General features: G+C 42.8%; 1 protein-coding gene across 1 annotated transcript in view; it reads right to left on the bottom strand.

The window, feature by feature from the left end:
• Positions 1 to 929: 929 nt before the first annotated feature.
• LOC307132980 (uncharacterized protein) overlaps positions 930 to 19,946 on the bottom strand; it is a 116,255-nt gene continuing 97,238 nt past the window's right edge. The window contains exons 4-7 of the mRNA XM_079827646.1: positions 18,812 to 18,883; positions 18,540 to 18,611; positions 16,054 to 16,383; positions 930 to 2,837 (exon numbers count right to left, since the gene is read on the bottom strand). Coding sequence (XP_079683772.1) covers positions 1,831 to 2,837; positions 16,054 to 16,383; positions 18,540 to 18,611; positions 18,812 to 18,883 — 1,481 coding nt within the window. The 3' untranslated portion in view covers positions 930 to 1,830. The remainder of the gene's footprint in view (positions 2,838 to 16,053; positions 16,384 to 18,539; positions 18,612 to 18,811; positions 18,884 to 19,946) is intronic.

Here is a 19,946-nt window from a genome sequence, read left to right as displayed (position 1 = left end):
TGAAACCTCTTCAATCACTTTACAAACGAACTGTAAAAATATTGGATAAGAAACCATGCATTTCTCATCATTGTCCAATATTACAAAAATCCATATTATTCAGCTGGGAAAACATGTTAAAATTTGCAGATTTATGTCTTTTCTATAAAATTATTCATGGTCTATCATCCCCTCCTCTACGCCAGTTTGTCAATATTCGAACGGCTGATTATAGCAGAACCAGACGTGCAGCGAGGGGAGATTGCATTATTCCTTTTAGGAAAAGTGTATTTGGCCAAACCGCTTTTTTTGTTCGAGCTGCTACTGAGTGGAACCTAACCCCCATATACATTAGAAACGTAACCACATATAGTACATTTAAGATTCAGTTAAAGAAATGGTTAATTGAAAATCAGAGCTGTCAACATTAGCCCAATACTAGACCTGTTTCGCTGCCTCCTGTTTGATTCTTGCGTTGTGTGTATGTGCTCATGTATTTGTCTGCTGTTTGTCTGTTGTTGGTCGGATGTGTTTTTATTGTACATCTTAACTTAGTGCTTTTTAAAATTGTATTGTAATTGTTATATTGTTATGTAAAATGTAACTTTTTTTATTCTCTTTTAGGATGACATCTGTCTCAGGTGAAAAATAGCCTTTTGGCTAACTCTGGCATATTGACAGAAATGTTCATTAATATGCACTGTCCCTGTAAATAAATAAATAAAAAAATTACAGCAAAGGAAGCTCCGCGTAATGCGCAAATAAACATAGGTATACCTTTATTTTTGAAGAACTGGGTGAGTAATTGACGCCCCATTTTCTCTCTCTCTCTCTCTCTCTCTCTCTCTCTCTCTCTCTCTCTCTCTCTCTCTCTCTCTCTCTCTCTCTGAAACCTCTCTTTTTTTTTGATTATCGGATTTCTTTGTCGAACTCGAAAACATTTTGGCGGAAATACAGAAATAAGGCGTAATATTGTTTTATTTGTAACTTACTTTATTTGTAGATTACACATTTATAATTTCTATTACATTACTACTAGCAGTGTTGGGTGTAACTAGTTACTAAGTAATTAGTTACAGTAATTTAATTACTTTTCCCTTGAAAAAGTAAAGTAAGGGATTACTCTTATTTTTTCTGTAATTTAATTACATTTGTGTAATACCTTGGTCAGTTAATAAGAATAATTTATGTAGTTTTATATTATGTATTTGAATTAATTAAAACAGCCATTTCATGTCTATCCTTGAATCACTTAACTAGTCATTTAGAAAGTAATAAGTAATTAAATACTTTTTGGACAGAGTAATTTTTACAGCAATCTAATTACACTATTGAATTAGTAACTAGTAATTAATTGTTTTTTTAGAGTAACTTACCCAACACTGACTACTAGTACTGTTAATACTAATAAAACCGAATCGCCTTAGACCAGACACCCCCCCCAACAACCCCCCATCCCCCAACGCGCCCATGAAGACAATGACAAACAGGAAGCATGACTGTGAGAAATTACAAAACTAAAGACATGAAACTGTAAAATTGAACCAAAACATACATGACAGATTTCATAACAACTTTAAGAAATACTACAGAAATTGAATAATCAAAATTAAAATAATACACAGAATAGTCTTCACTGTATGAATCGTGGGTGAATCGATTTTTTCCCCACCCCATAATCATTGTGCAATGTCCTGAGTTACTGATGATCCATTAAGAGTCTGATGATATTGGTTATGTTATCAATTTCACATTATTGATTATAGTGAACATGTGTGTGTCTAAAGTGATTCAGTAGTTATGTATTTGGAACTGTTTTTACATGTTTGTTTGTTTTACAGTGTAGGTTATTTATATTATGAAATTATATATTGTTTCAATACAATCCATAATAAACCTATAACAACTGCTAAAAAAGTCCATGAATGCTGATCTTTTATCATTTGTGTTCTTGAATCTCTCATCTTCCTCTCTCTGCTTCTTCTGAGCTTCCTTGTACATGTTTAACTCTTCTTCCAACCTCCGTCTCTCATCTTCCTCTTTCTGCCTCTTCTGAGCTTCCTTGAGCATATTTTCCTGTTCTTCCAACCTCCGTATCTCATCTTCCTCTCTCTGCCTCTTCTGAGCTTCCTCGAGCATTTTTTCCTGTTCTTCCAACCTCAGTCTCTCATCTTCCTCTCTTTGCCTCTTCAGAGCTTCCTTGTACGTGTGTTCCTGTTCTTCCAACCTCCGGCTTTCATGTTCCTCTTTCTGCTTCTTCAGAGCTTCCTTGTACATCTCATTTGTATAATGTCCTCCTCCGTTCTCCATCACCATTTTTGCTATCTTATCCAGCAGCTCATTAACCTGTGATGGATTTTTATCTTTGTTATTGAAAACATGATACCTGGATTTACACTGTCTAACAATCTCTTCAATCTGCCTGTTTTCGGTCAGAAACTCCTCTATAGGTTTATCTATCTGATCTCCTCTAGTGAACAGAATGATGGAGTAATCAGCAGCTTTTTCTCCAAAGTTCTCCTGAATCCATTTCACTGTTTTCTTCTCCTCGTCTGTGAATCTCGCGTCCAGTCTGATGACCAGCAGAAACGCATGAGGACCAGGAACAGACAGGTTGACACATTTCTCAATCTCATGCTTCAGTAGATTTGTACTGTCTTTTGTGTCAAACAGTCCTGGAGTGTCAGTCACTGAGATGCTTCCATCTTTCACCTTGCGCCGATGTTCCTGGCATGTCTTAGTCACAGATTCAGAAGACATTTTTTCTTCAAACACATTTTCTCCCAGGATAGTGTTTCCTGATGCACTCTTTCCAGCTCCAGTTTTACCAACCACCATTATCTTGAGATCTGACATGACTGGAGAAGAAAAAAAGACAAATGGTCCTGGTGTTAAAACGTGTTTCAAATGTAAATTTCATTACACCATGTTACTTTCATTCAACCCCATCATGATTCAGCTTTGAAAGATTTTAATATTGCAATTTTATTATTTTGTACTGTATAATTCTTATTCCAGAATAAAAAAATCTAATTAACTTCTTCCTAATGAAATTCAGATCTCTAAATGAATTCCCCACTGCTTAAGAATAAGTTGCAATTCAAATGTCAGATATCTTTAATCAATCAAACAGTAATTAAACAAAATTAATTTTGATATCTGAAACTAGGATATAAGGAGTCAATCTAGCATTGCAGATTTATTTAGGTAGATTTATGACTGGTAAAACTAGTCAAATCTCATTTAGCAGTGTATAAATGAAAAGGTAAGTAGTATTTTTTCCCTATCATACGTTAAGATTAATGAGAAGTGCATGCTGTTAAACTGCATGAGCCTTTACTGTAAACACTGTACATTTGCAGTAAACAACTGGCAGCAGCTTCGCCTGCAAGTTCCCTTATACGGTTTACTTGCATTGCATCAGTCATTGACGTGTAAAAGAGCATATTTTTGGCGGCATTTGTTTCAAAATGCCACGCCACGTATGTGTGGCACATACAGGACTTCCCTACACCTCAGATGGGCACTGTAGAACATGTCGCTTGCCTGGCCGGCCCCCACGCATTAGTCTCGCTGAGCTTGCGGACCGCTTTCTCAGAGAAAGCCTGGAGCCTTATAAGATGAAGCAACAGAGTCGCGGTGCAGAGCGAAAGGGACTAAATTAACTCACGTCTGCCCATATCCCGTGTGCCTCATTCTACACACAGTGAGGGGAATCCTCTTTTTTCACTGAGACTAACGGATTGGTCTCCTTTGGGGGTCTCCTAGGAAAATGTTGTCAATGACACTCATTGGCAGCTTCTGATGCAGAGGAGTGGTTGGACTCCATGGAAGACTCTGCCCCTACTGGCTAAGGAGCCAAATGATGTTGGGCCTGGAACATGTACTAACCAAGGCTGTTGTGGAGGTTGTGACCATTACTCTTTTATTGTGGAGGTTGTGACCATTACCCACCTACGGCCCTGAGATGGAAAGCCAAGGCTGTCTACCCCTCTAAGCCATGCAGGGCTACATCTGCCTTAATGGCCAGAGCCTACTCTGTAGCCCGTCAAGCTTTATCCACTCTCCATACAATCGTGGTCCTTCAAGTGTTTCAAGCCAAACTCCTCCACGCTATCAGAGCCGGCCCAAGGCATAAGCGAGCCCCCTTGGCCACTTGGCCACCAAGCGCACATTAAATTACTTTTTGCTGAATGTCATTTTACGATGATTGAAATCGCGAAATAGCCTCAAACAATTACTAAATAAACTGCAAAATGTTAAGTTTTCTAATATATGCACGGATTGGTTCAGCACTGCATGAGTGAGGAAAAATCAGCGCTAAAACATACTCGTCAGTTGCCCGGTGTGGCGGGGTGGGCGTGGTCCCGCGAGGTCTATAGCGGGAGAGAGAGGGTGGAGCCGAGCGGTCGGTAAGTAGGTCAAGTGCAAATGACGAACACCTGTCTCTGATTGCAGTAATTGGCGTGGAGAGACCGCATATAAGCGGCTGCTGGGAGAGAGATGGGAGAGAGAGTTCGAGTGGGACTTGCCATCTGAGCTGCCAAAGCAGAGGAGAGTGACTGTGCTGAACCAGAGAGATCAACTAAAAGAGAGAAGAGTGAACCATTGACGATTGATGCGCCCTCGTGCGTTATTTATGTTTGTTTATGAGAAAGACTGCTTAATAAAGTTGCAAGTCCCAGTCACGCCGACCCCACCTTCTTCCTTCCTGTCCAAGAGTACTCCGAACCCCATTACACTGGTGCCGAAACCCGGGAAGGAAGAAGAGAGCCGCCGCCATGCAGACCCCGCCAAAGACGCCGCTTGCGGACCTGGTATCATCGCTCGCTGGTCTTCACCAACAGACCCACGACGATCTGCTGGCCGTGAGGGCCGAACAGGACAAGCGTTTTGAGGCCCTCATTCGTGCCCAGCATGAAGACCGCGAGCTGTTCCGGAGCTGGATGGCCCGGGAGATTCCGGCCACCCCCCCGTCTACAACCGACTCGGCCGCCACCATCCACCTCTCGAAGATGGGCTCCGAGGATGATCCGGAGGCATTCATCGACCTCTTCGAGAGGTCCGCCGAGTCCCGGGGGTGGCCCCGGTCGGACTGGCCAATGCGGCTCCTGCCGCTGTTGTCAGGAGAGGCGCAGGTAGCCGCACACCAACTGCCAGTCCAGAATCTCCTGGACTACGAAGACCTGAAGCGCGCCATCCTGCAGCGGGTCGGCCGGAGCCCAGAGCAACAGCGGCAGCGCTTTCGGAGCCTGACCCTCGGCGAATCCGGCCGACCCTTCACCTTCGCGCACCAGCTCCGGGACTCGTGCCGCAAGTGGCTGATGGCCGGCGGAGGCGACGTCGAGGGAATCATCGACCGTGTGGTGCTGGAGCAGTTCATCGCGCGGCTTCCCCAGAAGACCGCGCAGTGGGTCCAGTGCCACCGCCCGACGTCGCTGTCCCAGGCCATCCAGTTGGCGGAGGACCACATGGTGGCGTGCCACGGGGTCGGCGAGCCCCTTCCTTCGGCTTCTCTCTCTCTCTCTCTCTCTCTCTTCCCCCCCCCCCCCTCTTCTCTCCAAGCCTGTCCCTCTTCCCAGGTCGCGCAGCGGGTTCCTGCCCAGGCCAGCACCGAGGTGGAGGACAGGGCTGCCCGCGGAGATTCCGGCAGCCCCACGACCAGCAGCTAGAGGAGGGGGAGCGACCAGCGACCCGTTCCCCAGCACATCCGCGTCGGCGCTCTCTCCGCGCCAATTTGGGGAACCGCTGCCAGCCACTAGAGTGGCGGGGAAGTCTGGGCCGGCTTGTTGGCGTTGTGGGGATCCCGGACATTTTATCGATCGGTGTCCGGTGATGGAGGTGGGGACATTGATCCGGGTCCCCGACGCGCCGCAAGCTGCCCCCGATCAAGCTGGCCTGTACCAGATACCCGTGAGTATCAAGGGGGGTACTTATCAAGCTCTGGTGGATTCAGGGTGTAACCAGACCTCCATCCATCAAAGCTTGATTCAACCTAAGGCGTTGGTTAACGGCCGCATGGTTAAGGTACGGTGTGTGCACGGGGAAGTGGTGAACTATCCGTTGTTGCCCGTGGATATTCAATTTCGGGGTAAAACGCATAGTGTTGAGGTTGCAGTTAACCCGCACCTCCAGCATCCACTAATTTTGGGTACCAATTGGCCAGCATTTAATAAGCTATTGGGGCACTTGTGTGAGGATGCCTCTTGGGGAAAGTGTAAAAAAAGGAAAGAGACGGTTGCTCAGTTGGGAGAGGTGGATTCGGGACCTCTGGGTGCTCTACCAGGGGAACAGAGCGGTCTCGAGCTACCCACCCTCACAGACCGCAATGATTTTCCCCTGGAGCAGTCCCAGGATGAGACGCTTAAACATGCGTTTAGTCAGGTCCGTTCCATCGACGGCCATCTCCTCCATCCTGACCAGCCGCTCTCTTATCCTTATTTTTCTGTTTTAAAAGATAGGTTGTATCGAGTGACCCAAGACGCTCAGACAAAACAAGATACAACCCAGTTGTTAGTGCCTAAAAGCCGTCGGGAAATGCTTTTCCAGGCGGCTCACGCGAATCCTATGGCCGGGCATTTAGGAACAGCGGCGACACTTAACCGTCTAATGGCCCGACTTTTCTGGCCGGGCATTCACAAGAATGTACGCAGGTGGTGTGCGTCTTGTCGTGAATGTCAGTTGGTGAATCCACCGGCCACCCCAAAAGCACCATTGTGCCCACTCCCGTTGATGCAGGTCCCCTTCGAACGAATTGGCATGGACCTCATCGGGCCATTAGAACGGTCAGCACGTGGGCATCGCTTTGCATTGGTTCTGGTGGACTATGCAACACGATACCCGGAGGCAGTTCCGCTCCGCACTATTTCGGCGAAAAGTGTGGCGAGCGCACTGTTTTCCTTAATCTCCCGGGTGGGAATCCCGAAAGAGATTCTCACCGATCAGGGCACGGCGTTCATGTCACGAATGATTCGCGAACTGTATGAATTATTGGGCATTAAATCGGTTCGCACCAGCGTCTATCACCCACAAACAGATGGTCTGGTGGAACGATTTAATCGCACGTTGAAATCCATGATTCGTAAGTTCGTTCACGAGGACGCCAAAAATTGGGATAGGTGGCTAGAGCCTCTGTTGTTCGCTGTTCGCGAGGTCCCGCAAGCCTCCACGGGGTTTTCCCCCTTCGAGCTTCTCTATGGACGCCAGCCTCGGGGGGTGCTGGATGTCCTTAGGGAGGCTTGGGAGGACGGACCTTCAGCGAGCAAAAATGAAATTCAGTATGTCCTGGACCTGAGAACAAAACTCCACACTTTGGGGCGGCTGTCAATGGAGAATTTGTTGCAGGCTCAGGACAGACAACGACAGCTCTACAACAGAGGCACTAGACTGCGTCAATTTTCACCGGGAGATAAAGTCCTTGTATTACTCCCTACGTCGAGTTCTAAATTACTCGCGAAGTGGCAAGGGCCCTTTGAGGTCACACGGCGAGTTGGCAAGCTCAACTATGAGGTCGTGCGGTCAGATAGGGACGGGGCACGTCAAATCTACCACCTCAACCTCCTCAAAAAATGGTCTGAGGCGGAGTCAGTGATGCTTGCGACGGTAGTGAGTGGAGAGGAGGATCTCGGGCCGGTGGCGGTCCAAAAGCCTCAATCTATCGCTCTGGCCTCGGGAGGAGACCACCTCTCACCCTCGCAGCTCACTGACGTAAGTCGTTTACAAGCAGAATTTGCTGACGTGTTCTCGCCCCTACCCGGCCGGACCGACCTCATTCAGCACCACGTTGAGACGGAGCCGGGCGTGGTTGTTCGCAGCCGGCCTTATTGCTTACCTGAACACAAGAAAAAAGTCGTTCAGGCAGAATTAGAAGCTATGCTAGACATGGGGGTAATAGAAGAGTCCAACAGTGACTGGGCGAGCCCGATTGTTTTAGTCCCTAAACCTGACGGCTCGGTCCGGTTCTGCGTGGACTACCGTAAGGTAAACGCGGTGTCAAAATTCGATGCTTATCCAATGCCAAGGGTTGACGAATTGCTTGATCGGCTAGGTACTGCTCGTTTTTATTCGACGCTGGACTTAACAAAGGGATATTGGCAGATCCCCTTGTCTCCTCTATCCAAAGAAAAAACAGCTTTCACCACGCCGTTTGGATTACACCAATTTATCACCCTTCCTTTCGGCTTGTTCGGGGCTCCTGCGACCTTCCAGCGTCTGATGGACAGAATTCTCCGGCCGCATGCTGCATATGCCGCTGCCTATCTAGATGATATCATCATCTATAGTGCGGACTGGCAGCGTCATATGCAGCACTTGCGAGCTGTCCTGAAGACGTTGAGAAGGGCGGGGCTCACGGCCAACCCAAAGAAGTGTGCGATTGGGCGGGTGGAAGTAAGATATCTGGGCTTCCACTTGGGTCATGGGCAGGTGCGTCCCCAAATTGATAAGACCGCAGCTGTTGCGACCTGTCCGAGACCCAAGACCAAAAAGGAGGTTAGACAGTTCCTGGGGCTGGCGGGGTATTACAGGAGGTTTGTGCCTAATTATTCGGAGCTCGCCAGCCCGCTGACTGATCTAACTAAAAAGGAGGTGCCAGATACAGTTCAGTGGACGGAGCGGTGCCAGCAGGCTTTTACCCAGATAAAGGCTGCTCTGTGTGGTGGACCGCTCCTACAAGCTCCTAACTTTTCTCTCCCTTTTTCCCTACAGACTGACGCCTCGGACAGGGGGTTGGGCGCAGTCCTGTCCCAGGAGGTGGAGGGTGAAGAGCGGCCGGTGCTGTACATCAGTCGCAAGCTCTCTAAGAGAGAGACGATGTACAGCACCATAGAGAAGGAGTGTTTGGCCATCAGGTGGGCCGTTCCCACCCTTCGCTATTACCTCCTCGGGCGGGAGTTCACCCTCTGTTCGGATCACGCCCCCTTGCAGTGGCTCCACCGCATGAAAGATACCAACGCGCGGATCACCCGTTGGTATCTGGCGTTACAACCCTTTAAGTTCAAGGTGGTCCACAGGCCGGGTGCTCAGATGGCTGTGGCTGACTTCCTCTCCAGGAGGGGGGGGGGGGGGGGGGGAGGCTGCAGGCCGGATGGCTCCCCGGCCTGAGACGGGCGGTGGGGGTATGTGGCGGGGTGGGCGTGGTCCCGCGAGGTCTGTAGCGGGAGAGAGAGGGCGGAGCCGAGCGGTCGGTAAGTAGGTCAAGTGCAAATGACGAACACCTGTCTCTGATTGCAGTAATTGGCGTGGAGAGACCGCATATAAGCGGCTGCTGGGAGAGAGATGGGAGAGAGAGTTCGACTGGGACTTGCCATCTGAGCTGCCAAAGCAGAGGAGAGTGACTGTGCTGAACCAGAGAGATCAACTAAAAGAGAGAAGAGTGAACCATTGACGATTGATGCGCCCTCGTGCGTTATTTATGTTTGTTTATGAGAAAGACTGCTTAATAAAGTTGCAAGTCCCAGTCACGCCGACCCCACCTTCTTCCTTCCTGTCCAAGAGTACTCCGAACCCCATTACACCCGGTAACCTTTTTATGAATGGATGGATTTGAGAATGCTATGGTTTAGTGTGAATATCTTGTCTGACGTGCTGCATGTTTTGGACAGAATACAACATAGCTTCCAGTTTCTCAGTAACTCAGTTTTTCTGCAAACTATATCGTCCCCTTGGAATTATTGTGTAGCCTACACTTTTTTTTCTACATAGTCGAATGGAATGCAAAAATAAAAATAAAAGCTCTGTTTAATGTTTGAAAGAAATAAAACATTTCTTGTTTTTAAAAGAAGTCTCTTCTACTCACCAAGGCTGCATTTATTTGATCAAATATACAGTAAAAACAGTAATATTGTGAAATATTATAATGTAAGACAGCTGTTTTCTATGTGAATATATAGTAAAATGTAATTTATTCCTGTGATCAAAGCTGAATTATCCTTCAGAAATCATTCTCATATGATGATTTGATTCTCAACAAACATTTTTGATTATCAGTTGTGTACAATGTTTTCAGGATTTTTTGAAAGCTTTCTATTTCAGAAAAATGCTGTTCTTTTGAACCTTCTTTTCATCAAAGAATCCTGGGGAAAAGTGAGCATATTCAGCATAAGACACTATTTTAAAAAAAAAGTACATATCCCAGTCTGAACTGTAGTACTGCAAGGCTTTGAATATTAAAGGGTTAATTCACCCAAAAATAATAATATTGTCATTTATTACTCATCCTCAGTAGGGCTGGGCGATATGGAGCAAAAAATATATCTCGATATATTTTGCTATATCTCGATATACGATACATATCTCGATATCTTTACAGGAAAAATAACCCCCCAAAAACTACTGCAAAAACAAATATGCCAAATACCACAAAGTCTTTGTTTTTATTGAAGTGCAAAGAGGTAGGCAGTTTATGTAGGAACAAAGTAGGGATGCAACAATACTGTAAGTCCACAGTTCAATACATACCTCGGTTTTTTTTACCACGGTTTTCGGTTCGGTTCTGATGGCTAGTTGCATCAGATTTTTGCTATTCTATTCTTAGCCGAACAGCAAGAGCTTAAGGAGGAAAAAATGCTATTTTGTTTATTGCAATACTCTTTCTTTATTTTACTTAAAAGACTTGAAAAACCTTACTTAAACTTAAAACTTTACTTTAAAAAACCTTGTACACATTCCTGGTGTACTGTATAATATAAAATAAAAATATATTTATAAAGATTTACACTGGCAGCTCAGAGCTGTACAGCAGCATTTAAGAATGAAATTGAATTAATAAATGTAAAAATAAAACACTACATAGACTTCCCTATAAAATATACATTGATTCTTATTAAAGCTACTGTATTAGTTTTTCGGTCAAGAGCCGTGAATGATTTTGTCTTTGTCTTTTGTTATTTTATTAACCACTAAAGGAATAGTTCACTCAAAAAAGAAAATTATGTCATTGATTACTGGCGCTCAAGTTGTTTTAAACCTGAATAAAGTTCTTTCTTCTGTTGAACATAACATATATTTTGAAGAATATTGGAAACCAAACAGTTGCAGGTCCCCATTGTAGGAAATAATAATATGAATGTCAATCGCTACCATCAGCTGTCTGTGTTCAACAGAAGAAATGAATACAGGTTTGGAACAACATTAGAGTGAGTAAATAATGACATCATTTTAGAGTGAACTGTCCCTTTAAGGACAAGCAGCAGCGTGTTCACTAGGCTGCCCTGCAGTCAATTTAAGACTTTCACGCATCTAATATACAGACACACACCGATTTTACTTTCACTTTAGACATAACCGACTGTGTTTATGTTAACCTTGTGTGTATTTGACAGTATTAGCGCAGTAAGATTTAGTCCAGTAATCACTTGTTTGACAGGCTTTTAATGCGCACGCTCAGGAAAGCGCATGGTGCCCTACGCGCAAGGCTTTAAAACGCATGCAAATAATGAATTTTCATTCAAAAATAAAACAACTCAAATCAAGGGCATAGTAAGTAACCTTCTCCAGCAAGCAAGCCGCTCTCTCTCCGTAGTGTACAGTCGCGGGAGTTCTTGTCTTGCAAAGTAATGCTGCCTAGGTAAACTGTATCTTGGATCAAGTGTTTGAGAACCAACTGTCGGCATTCATGGCAGTAGACATCTGTCTGCTGTTCGTCCGACGCCTTAAAACCGAAGTATCTCCATATAATGGAGCCAGTTGTTTTTAAGACGAGTTCTGTAGCCTCCGAGCTGGTTGCGGATGCCGCCATGACAACACGCGAGGGGAAGGGGAACAAAAGCAAGGAGGCGGGGGGCGAGCGAGCGGGGGCCAGCACAGCACAGAGAAGGCAAACAAGCAAAGTGGCAGAATCAGAATTAAATATAAACAATATATCGATATATACGATATGTCAAAATCCATATCGTGTTTAAAAAATATCTCAATATATTTTAAATAGAGATATCGCCCACCCCTAATTCTCAGCCCGTTCCACACCTGATTTCAAAACAAGCTTCGGAGGGTATATCGAATCAGTGAGTCGAATCATGATTTGGATCGTGCGTCAAACTGCCAAAATCACGTGACTTTGGCGCTCTGAACCAATGAATCGACTCGCTGATTCAATACGCTCCGAAGCTTCATGAAGCAGCGTTTTGAAATCGGTTATCACTATATAAGTCGTTATTTAGGTTTTTTTGGCACACCAAAAATATTTTTGTCACTTTATAATATTAACATTGAACCACTGTACTCACATGGACTGATTTTAATATGTTTCTAGTACATGGATAATGGATCTTGAGAGTGTAAATGGCTTTGCTCCCTATGGAGGCCTCACTGAGCCATCGGATTTCAACAAAAATATCTTCATTTGTGTTCCGAAGATGAACAGAGGTCTTACGGTTCTGGAACAGCATGAGGATGAGGAATAATTACATTATTTTCATTTTTGGGTGAACTAACCCTATAAAACCTGACCACTCTTGTGGGTTTGCTACTTAATTAAAAACCGTATAAGGGTAAAAACATGACAGCCAGACGTTAGTAGTCAGTAGTCAATGTTAGTAGTCGTAGCTGTGTTGCTTACATGTAAGCAACACAGCTACGACTACTAACATTGATACTGGGTGTGCGAATTATCAAGAATTGACAATAGTCAATAATATTGGTGGCGCCGAGGGGCCCTGACATAAAATTCCTCTTAGGGCTCCATAAGGGCTTGGGCCGGCCCTGTACGCTATGGATGAGTTTAGCCCAGACCCAGCTACTTTCAAGGAACTGCGCAGCGCAACTGACCACAATCAGCACACTATTCAAACTACGTCCCAGTTGATTGGTCGTGTGAAGGACAGTTTGATGCTGCTTTCTAAACCATCTCGACAATTGGTTGCTTTTATCCCAATTAAAGCAGGTGTCATGCGCTCACAGATCCTTACTCCTCAGCCACTTGCAACATCTGGAGTTCAATCCAAAAAAAGCTTCCCAGCTAAAAAATCTTGTTCCTGGGGGCACCAACTCAGCCCAAATGCAGGCCTGTCTTTTTCCGGAGCGCTCTCTGAAAATACAGATACTAACGCCGCTCAACATTTGAGTGGCTTCTTTCCCCTTAATACGTTTCAGAAACTACTGAGATTTATGGCAGTAGCCTCCTCAGTAGTTCCCTTAGACGCACGCCTCCATTAAGTGTTGGGACACCCTATGCGACGACAGGCCAGCCTTTGGCTTCTGGACAGGGCAGATGACGAACTGGCACATTAACTGGCTTAAAATCAGTTCTTCTTGCTTTCAAGGAGTTCCAGTCAGAACTCAGGGGGCACCACATCCTTGTCTGCTGTGACAACATGAGAGTGGTATATAAATCACCAAAGGGGACCCACTGAACAGACTAGCGCACCGCATCCTCCTATGGGCACAGCGCAACCTCCAGTTCTGGCTATCAGAGCAGCTATTTGTGTGCTTCGGAGGACACGCTACCAGTTATGAAGCAGGGTGTCCATTGCTGACATATGTGCAGCGGCCAGATGGTCCTCGCCGTCTACCTTTGCCAGATTTCACAACCCAGACAACCCTGCTTTTCAAGCATGGATATTGTCTGCCTAAATAGTTCCTGTTGTTCGAGTTCCTTTACTTATGGCGTCATGACATGGCCTCTGGTTTCTGACCTCAGTCCGCCTTACCAGATTAGTTTTTATGTGTCTACTATCAATTATGTAATCTGCTACGGGGCCCTTGCCACCAAGTGCCCCCAGACTATGGGCGTGCAGGATGGCCTTACGTCCTGCGCTAGTAGCATGGCACTAATGAATTGAAACTGACACAACGTGAGTAAATCGTAAAAGAATGTTTCAGCCCAACCTATATAGCCAGTCGGCCCCAGTCATTTTGGCAAGCTGAAAAATCATTAGTCTGTGCAGGTGCACAGCATTTGGAGAAAAATAAAGTTTTCCCCTTACGCGTGCATCAATGACTGAGGGAATGATATTTCCTGTTATTATAGCATTAGTATCTGAAAAAAATGTTTCACAGTTTTTGTACTGTATTTAGAATTACAGTATCCTGCTGTCAGACCAGGTCTTCTAATTGGATATTTAAAAAAATAAAAAATAAACTGTAAATTTGCTTTCAGGGTCTTTCATAAGTGCCCCTCTGCTTCCATCTACTTGATATAGTGGTAATTTAATGCTTTTAAAATTGTAAAATAAGTGTTTTTTTATTATTATTCTTCTTCACCAAATGTTAGTTTTCCTACATCATGAAACATATTGTTTTACAAATGGGGACAGTCTTTGAAGGATGAACAAAAATGTTTTTGGTCATCACATTAAAAATAACATTTAAATTGGATAATATTCAGACTTTTGAGCAAAAACTTCTGGAAAAAGTTGCGTGAAGTACTTGAAAGGCAGAATATTACGCGTACACAGACAGGAGCCATCTTGGAAAACAGTCTCGACGAATCGAGCCACGAACGCTGTGCTAAGTGAGCTGGTCGATAGGAATTATCGCAGCTTAGCACAACGTTCGTGGCTCGACTTGTCGACTTTTCCAAGATGGCTCTGTCGTAATATTCTGTCTTTATAAAGTATCTTCTTATTAAACTGTTTGTACACTTACAAAGTTCTCAATGCTTCGGTTTGCATGTAGGGACCCTCATTATGCTACCGTGTTAGTGTGAGGCTATTTTGAGCCTTGTTGAATTTGTGCCCCATTTACTCGCGTTATAAGCTAATCTGTTTTTAGAGATAAATCTCTTTACATTCGATTTTCATGAAAACGAATCCCAGAGAACGATCTACTCGGTAACCATGTGTTAATTACCCCTAGGTTCATTTTTCACCGGAGTTGTCCTTTAAAGGCCTGGCAGTGTCAAAGCTATATGTGATTCATCTATGGATACACCACAAACATACACTTGTTGAGTTTAAAGGTGTAGTGTGTATTATTTATAAAGATATATTGGCAGAAATGTCATATAATAACTGTTTTCAGTGGTGTATAAAGACCTTACATAATGAACTGTTATGTTTTTATTACCTTGAGCCATTTCAATCTACATAAACCACGGATCCCCTTACAGTGAAATCACCATTTTGCGCCATTATGTTTTTTTTACAGAAGCCCTAAACGGACAAACTGCTCTACAGAGCACTATCTGCTCTCTCCAAAAACAAAATTTGGGACTTTAGCTTATTCACCGTATCCCCCACAGTTAGACAGGTCCATACATACCATTGTCATCTCTGTGCGTGCCATAACTCTGTCTGTGACAAAATAACCCCAACATTTTCCCATTTACATGTATTATCATCGCACCTGCTGCACCCATAGTACGGCAGCAAAGTTCCTCAATTATTACGCAGGAATAAGAGAATAGTTCCTAGCCATATCGGTCTAGAAAATTGCAACTTTTCATTTTCCGTCAGTCTTAGTACACTATACACATCACAACATGTAAATAATAAAATGTTGGTGTTATTTTGTCACTTATTGAGCAGCAGGCCGTTTACCTCCAGTCTTTGTGCTAAGCTAGGCTAGCGGTGGGCTAGCTAAAATCCCAAAAAGTCGGCATGTTCCTTTGAAGCTGGTGATGTCAACAGCATTTTCGTTTTTCTCTCTGTTATTGCTATACCTTTGCAGCTATTTCGATTTCATGCATTACAATTTGTCAAATGGCTTCATTGTAGATGTGCTTGTGATATTTGAGGATGGCTAATACAGCTGCATGTATAGGATCATGAATTAAAGGACAACTCCGGTGAAAAATGAAAGCATTGAGAACTTTGTAAGTGTACAAACAGTTTAATAAGAATATACTTTATAAAGACAGTACATTAAGCGTATACAGACAGGAGCCATCTTGGAAAACAGTCTCGACGAATCGAGCCACGAACGCTGTGCTAAGTGAGCTGATCGATAGGAATTAAGTTCAGCTTAGCACAACATTCGTGGCTTGATTCTTCAAAACTGTTTTCCAAGATGGCTCCTGTCTGTATACGCGTAATGTACTGTCTTTATAAAGTATCTTCTTATTAAACTGTTTGAAAGTATGTGGGACTGTCACGTTGAGGGAGTAAGATTTGATGATGTCATCAGAGTTTGCCATACTTATCCTTTTGGTGAGTTGATGACACAGATCCTTTTCAGTTGTTAGACCCCTGAAGTTGTCCTGTAAGCTGTTGATAGTTTGACTTAACCCTTCAACTGTGTTCTCTGAATTCTTTATCTGGTCTCTCTGTGCCATGATGGTGTTGTGTTGTTGGAGGATTTTTTCAGCTCGATCAGTTAAGTTGTCCTGTAAGCTGTTGACAGTTTGAGTCAACTCTTCAACTCTGTCTTTCTGTGCTGTGTTGGTGATTTGCTGCAGTATGGTGACCAGCAGAAGGACACAGATGAGTCCGAGACACACTGTCGTCAACACCGAACATCTACTTCCTCCTGACAAACAGAAAGAAAACACACAAATCAGCAAATCAGAATTATTCCATATTATAAGATATAACAGCCCAAATCAACCCTCGTAAGTAATAGATGGGGCTTTTTAAAGACTGTTCTTTTGAATGCTCTTTTAGCAATCATTGGAAATTAATGTAATGTCTTCATTTAGTCATGCTCAAGTTGTTTCAAACCTGTATACCTGTATACAGGTTTTTGGAAGAATGTTTGTAACTACGCATATCCCAGCAGCCATTGACTACCTAGAGGGGAAAAATACTATGGTAGTCAACAGCTGCCGAGATCTGCTTGATGAAACATTAAAGGTGGGGTAAGTGCTTTCTGGTAACCGATGTTGTATTTCAAATCACCAAAACAAACACGCCCCTATTTTGATAGCTCCGCCCCACACACACGTAACCCAGACAACGACTATGGCGGAATCTGCTGTGCCAGCTGGCTGAGGGTATGATGTCATCAATAAGTGAAAGCAATGTGTGTTACTATGGTAATCCAGGTTGAATGTTCAGTGAAAAAGGCTTCCCTTACATCCCAAAAACATAAACACAGTTGTCATGAACAACTCAATAGCACGAGCATGACATAAAAGACAATAGAATTACAGGAATACTGGATTCTAAACAAAGAAATGACACAATATCATGAAGACCTTTAAAGGGTAGTTCACCCAAAAATGAAAATTCTGTCATTAATTACTTACCCTCATGTCGTTCGACACCCGTAAGACCTCCGTTCGTCTTCGGAACACAAATGAAGATATTTTAGTTGAAATCTGATGGCTCTGAAAGGCCTCCATTGGCACAATGCACGGTTCACTCTCAAGACCCTTAAAAGGTACTAAAGACGTCGTTACAAAGTCCATCTCACTACAGTGGTTCTACAATAACTTTATGAATCGGCGAGAATAGTTTTTGTGTGCAAAAAATCCCTAAATACTGACTTATATAGTGATGACGATTTCAAAACACGGCCTCATGAAGCTTCGAAGCGTTATGAATCAATGAGTCGAATCATGAATCGGATCGCGTGTCAAACCGCCAAACTGCTGAAATTTGGCGATCCAAACTGCTCATTCGACTCACTGATTCATAACGCTTCGAAGCTTCATGAGGCCGTGTTTTGAAATCGTCATCACTATACAAGTCGTTATTTAGGGTTTTTTTGCGCACAAAAACTATTCTCGCCGATTCATAAAGTTATTTTAGAACCACTGTAGTGAGATGGACTTTGTAACGACGTCTTTAGTACCTTTTAAGGGTCTTGAGAGTGAACCGTGCATTGTGCCAATGGAGGCCTTTCAGCACAACAAAAGTATTCTTGTCGCTTCATAAAGTTAAAGTTGAACCACTGTAGGCACATGGACTATTTTAATGATGTCTTTACTACCTTTCTGGGCCTTTGAAAGTGGTGATTAAATTGCTGTCTAGACTGGGACAACATGAGGGTGAGTAATTAATGACAGAATTTAAATTTTTGGGTGAATTAACCCTATACCATAGACTTTGAGACCCAGACAGAACATTAAGAAAGGCATTTATTATTGACAGCAGTATGATGTTGCAGAGTTCACAGCAAAATATCCAGTGTTGTTTAGAGTTGTTTTTATGGTGTTAATTTATCAGAGTTGAAAAATGTTGATTCTGGTGTTGATTTAAATGGCACTTATAGTGTAAATCAGTGGTTGGAGTCGGTGTAATTACAGCGAGTTAACATAATAACACTGGTGATGAGTTGATCCAATTTCCGGTCCTTGCACATTACTTCCTTTTTGATTAATGGCAGACGACCATGAGGAGAGCAGTGTTCAAACAGGTATAATATTTTATAACCAGGGCCGGCTTTGTAAATCTGGGGGCCCTGAGCAGGATAATTTTGGGGCCCTGCCTTGCAGTGAATAATGGAGTATTGCCACCGCAAACCAGCAACTGTATACAATCTAACCCTTACACATTTCATCTGTACCTCTTTTAACATGTTTGCCTACAATTATTTTACTGCTTATTAAAGTACACTCACTGAAACAGTAAAAGTAAAGATTACACATTTGCCAAATTTCTACATCTTTCATACATAAGGTTAATTTGTTGTAAACAAATAAATATTAATCATTTAGCATTAACAATATATAGCTAACTTACCAGCAACATTAGCCATAGTGGTATGCGGCTCGCTTTGCCCTACTGAAGCAGCAGTAGAGTCACCTCCTCCAGCTGTTGAGATTATAATATAATCATAAATACAGTATGCAGAGTAGATAAAACACATTAATTTTAAATTAATATTAAAGTACAATAAGACAACATAGTGAATTATGATTATAAAACTACATTTTTTATTGGCAAGAGGAAAATTAGCTATGTTGAAGTTGCGCACAAAACTGTTCAAAAGAAAGGCAGTGGGAAATATTTACTTGTGTCATCTCTGGTGTCAGCCTCCTGAAATGTTTCTCCACGACCACCAAAATATTTAAGAATGGCTCCTCCTGAGAAAGTGAAATTTTGTTTTTTACAATTAGTGTAAGCAGAAAAAAATGTTAAGAGTAAATTAAAAGAAATCCAATGTTAAATTATATTATTTAATTATTGGTTGATTAACTCTTACATTCTGTTCATATTTGAAACCTTCACAGCATGGAGTGAGACATTTTTTCACCTTTTATGATTACATACAGTAATACATTCTTTACTAAAATTTACCACAAATCCATTTTGCTTTTAGGTGTCTTGTATCAATCATCTTTCAATAATGTTTCAGAGAGGACAGTGTTTTCGTTAGGTTTAAATGGTCTGGGCGATTTAGCTTAACAATATATAAAATATTTCATAATAGTATATAGATTAATATTTGTTAATAATCTTTAATTGCCTATTAAATTAAGACCATAAGAAAAACCTTGTATTTAACCGCTTTATTTTAAACTTCATTTTGATTTTGACTGTAAATTGATTGCTCTTTCTTTTCCTTTTTACTTTCTTTCTCTCTAATGTTCAATAATTAAACTACTTTTATTGTAATAAGCGTCTATTGAGACAAAGATTTTTCATTTTTTTCTTTCCCAGAACTAGTGTAGGTCCTGTAACGTTAACTGTTAAAAAGAAAATACATTCATAGGAGGTGGGTCTGTCTCTATGCGGTCTGTATCCCAGAGCTGGGGCCGACGGCTGGACCATAGCGCAAGCAATGTTGATTCAGCATAATTGACAGACAGCTAACGTTAGCTAACGTCAGCTGCACCAAGTTCCAACTACCGACTTTTTTCATCAGTTACTCTATTAATGACTAAACATCAACTTGCAAATTAAATAAGTAAAGATAAAGTAATAATAACTAACAGTTATAACGTTATTAAGGACATGGCCATTAATATTAGGCCTAATTCGCCTGGCGTATTGAATCCATTCGCGCATCCTCTGCGAATTGGACGCGTGTAGAAATCGAGAGTTTGAGCGAAATAGACGCGCGTTCGAGGCGCTCCAGGAGAAATATATCATAAAACACCACTCTGCCTCTTTTCATTTTCATTAAAAATATATATTAAGCATTAA

The sequence above is a fragment of the Gobio gobio genome, assembly GCF_949357685.1.
Source record: "Gobio gobio genome assembly, chromosome: 10".
Classification (NCBI taxonomy): Eukaryota; Metazoa; Chordata; class Actinopteri; order Cypriniformes; family Gobionidae; genus Gobio; species Gobio gobio.
Note: the sequence above shows the minus strand (reverse complement) of the source record. Positions and strands in the feature narration are given on the sequence as shown.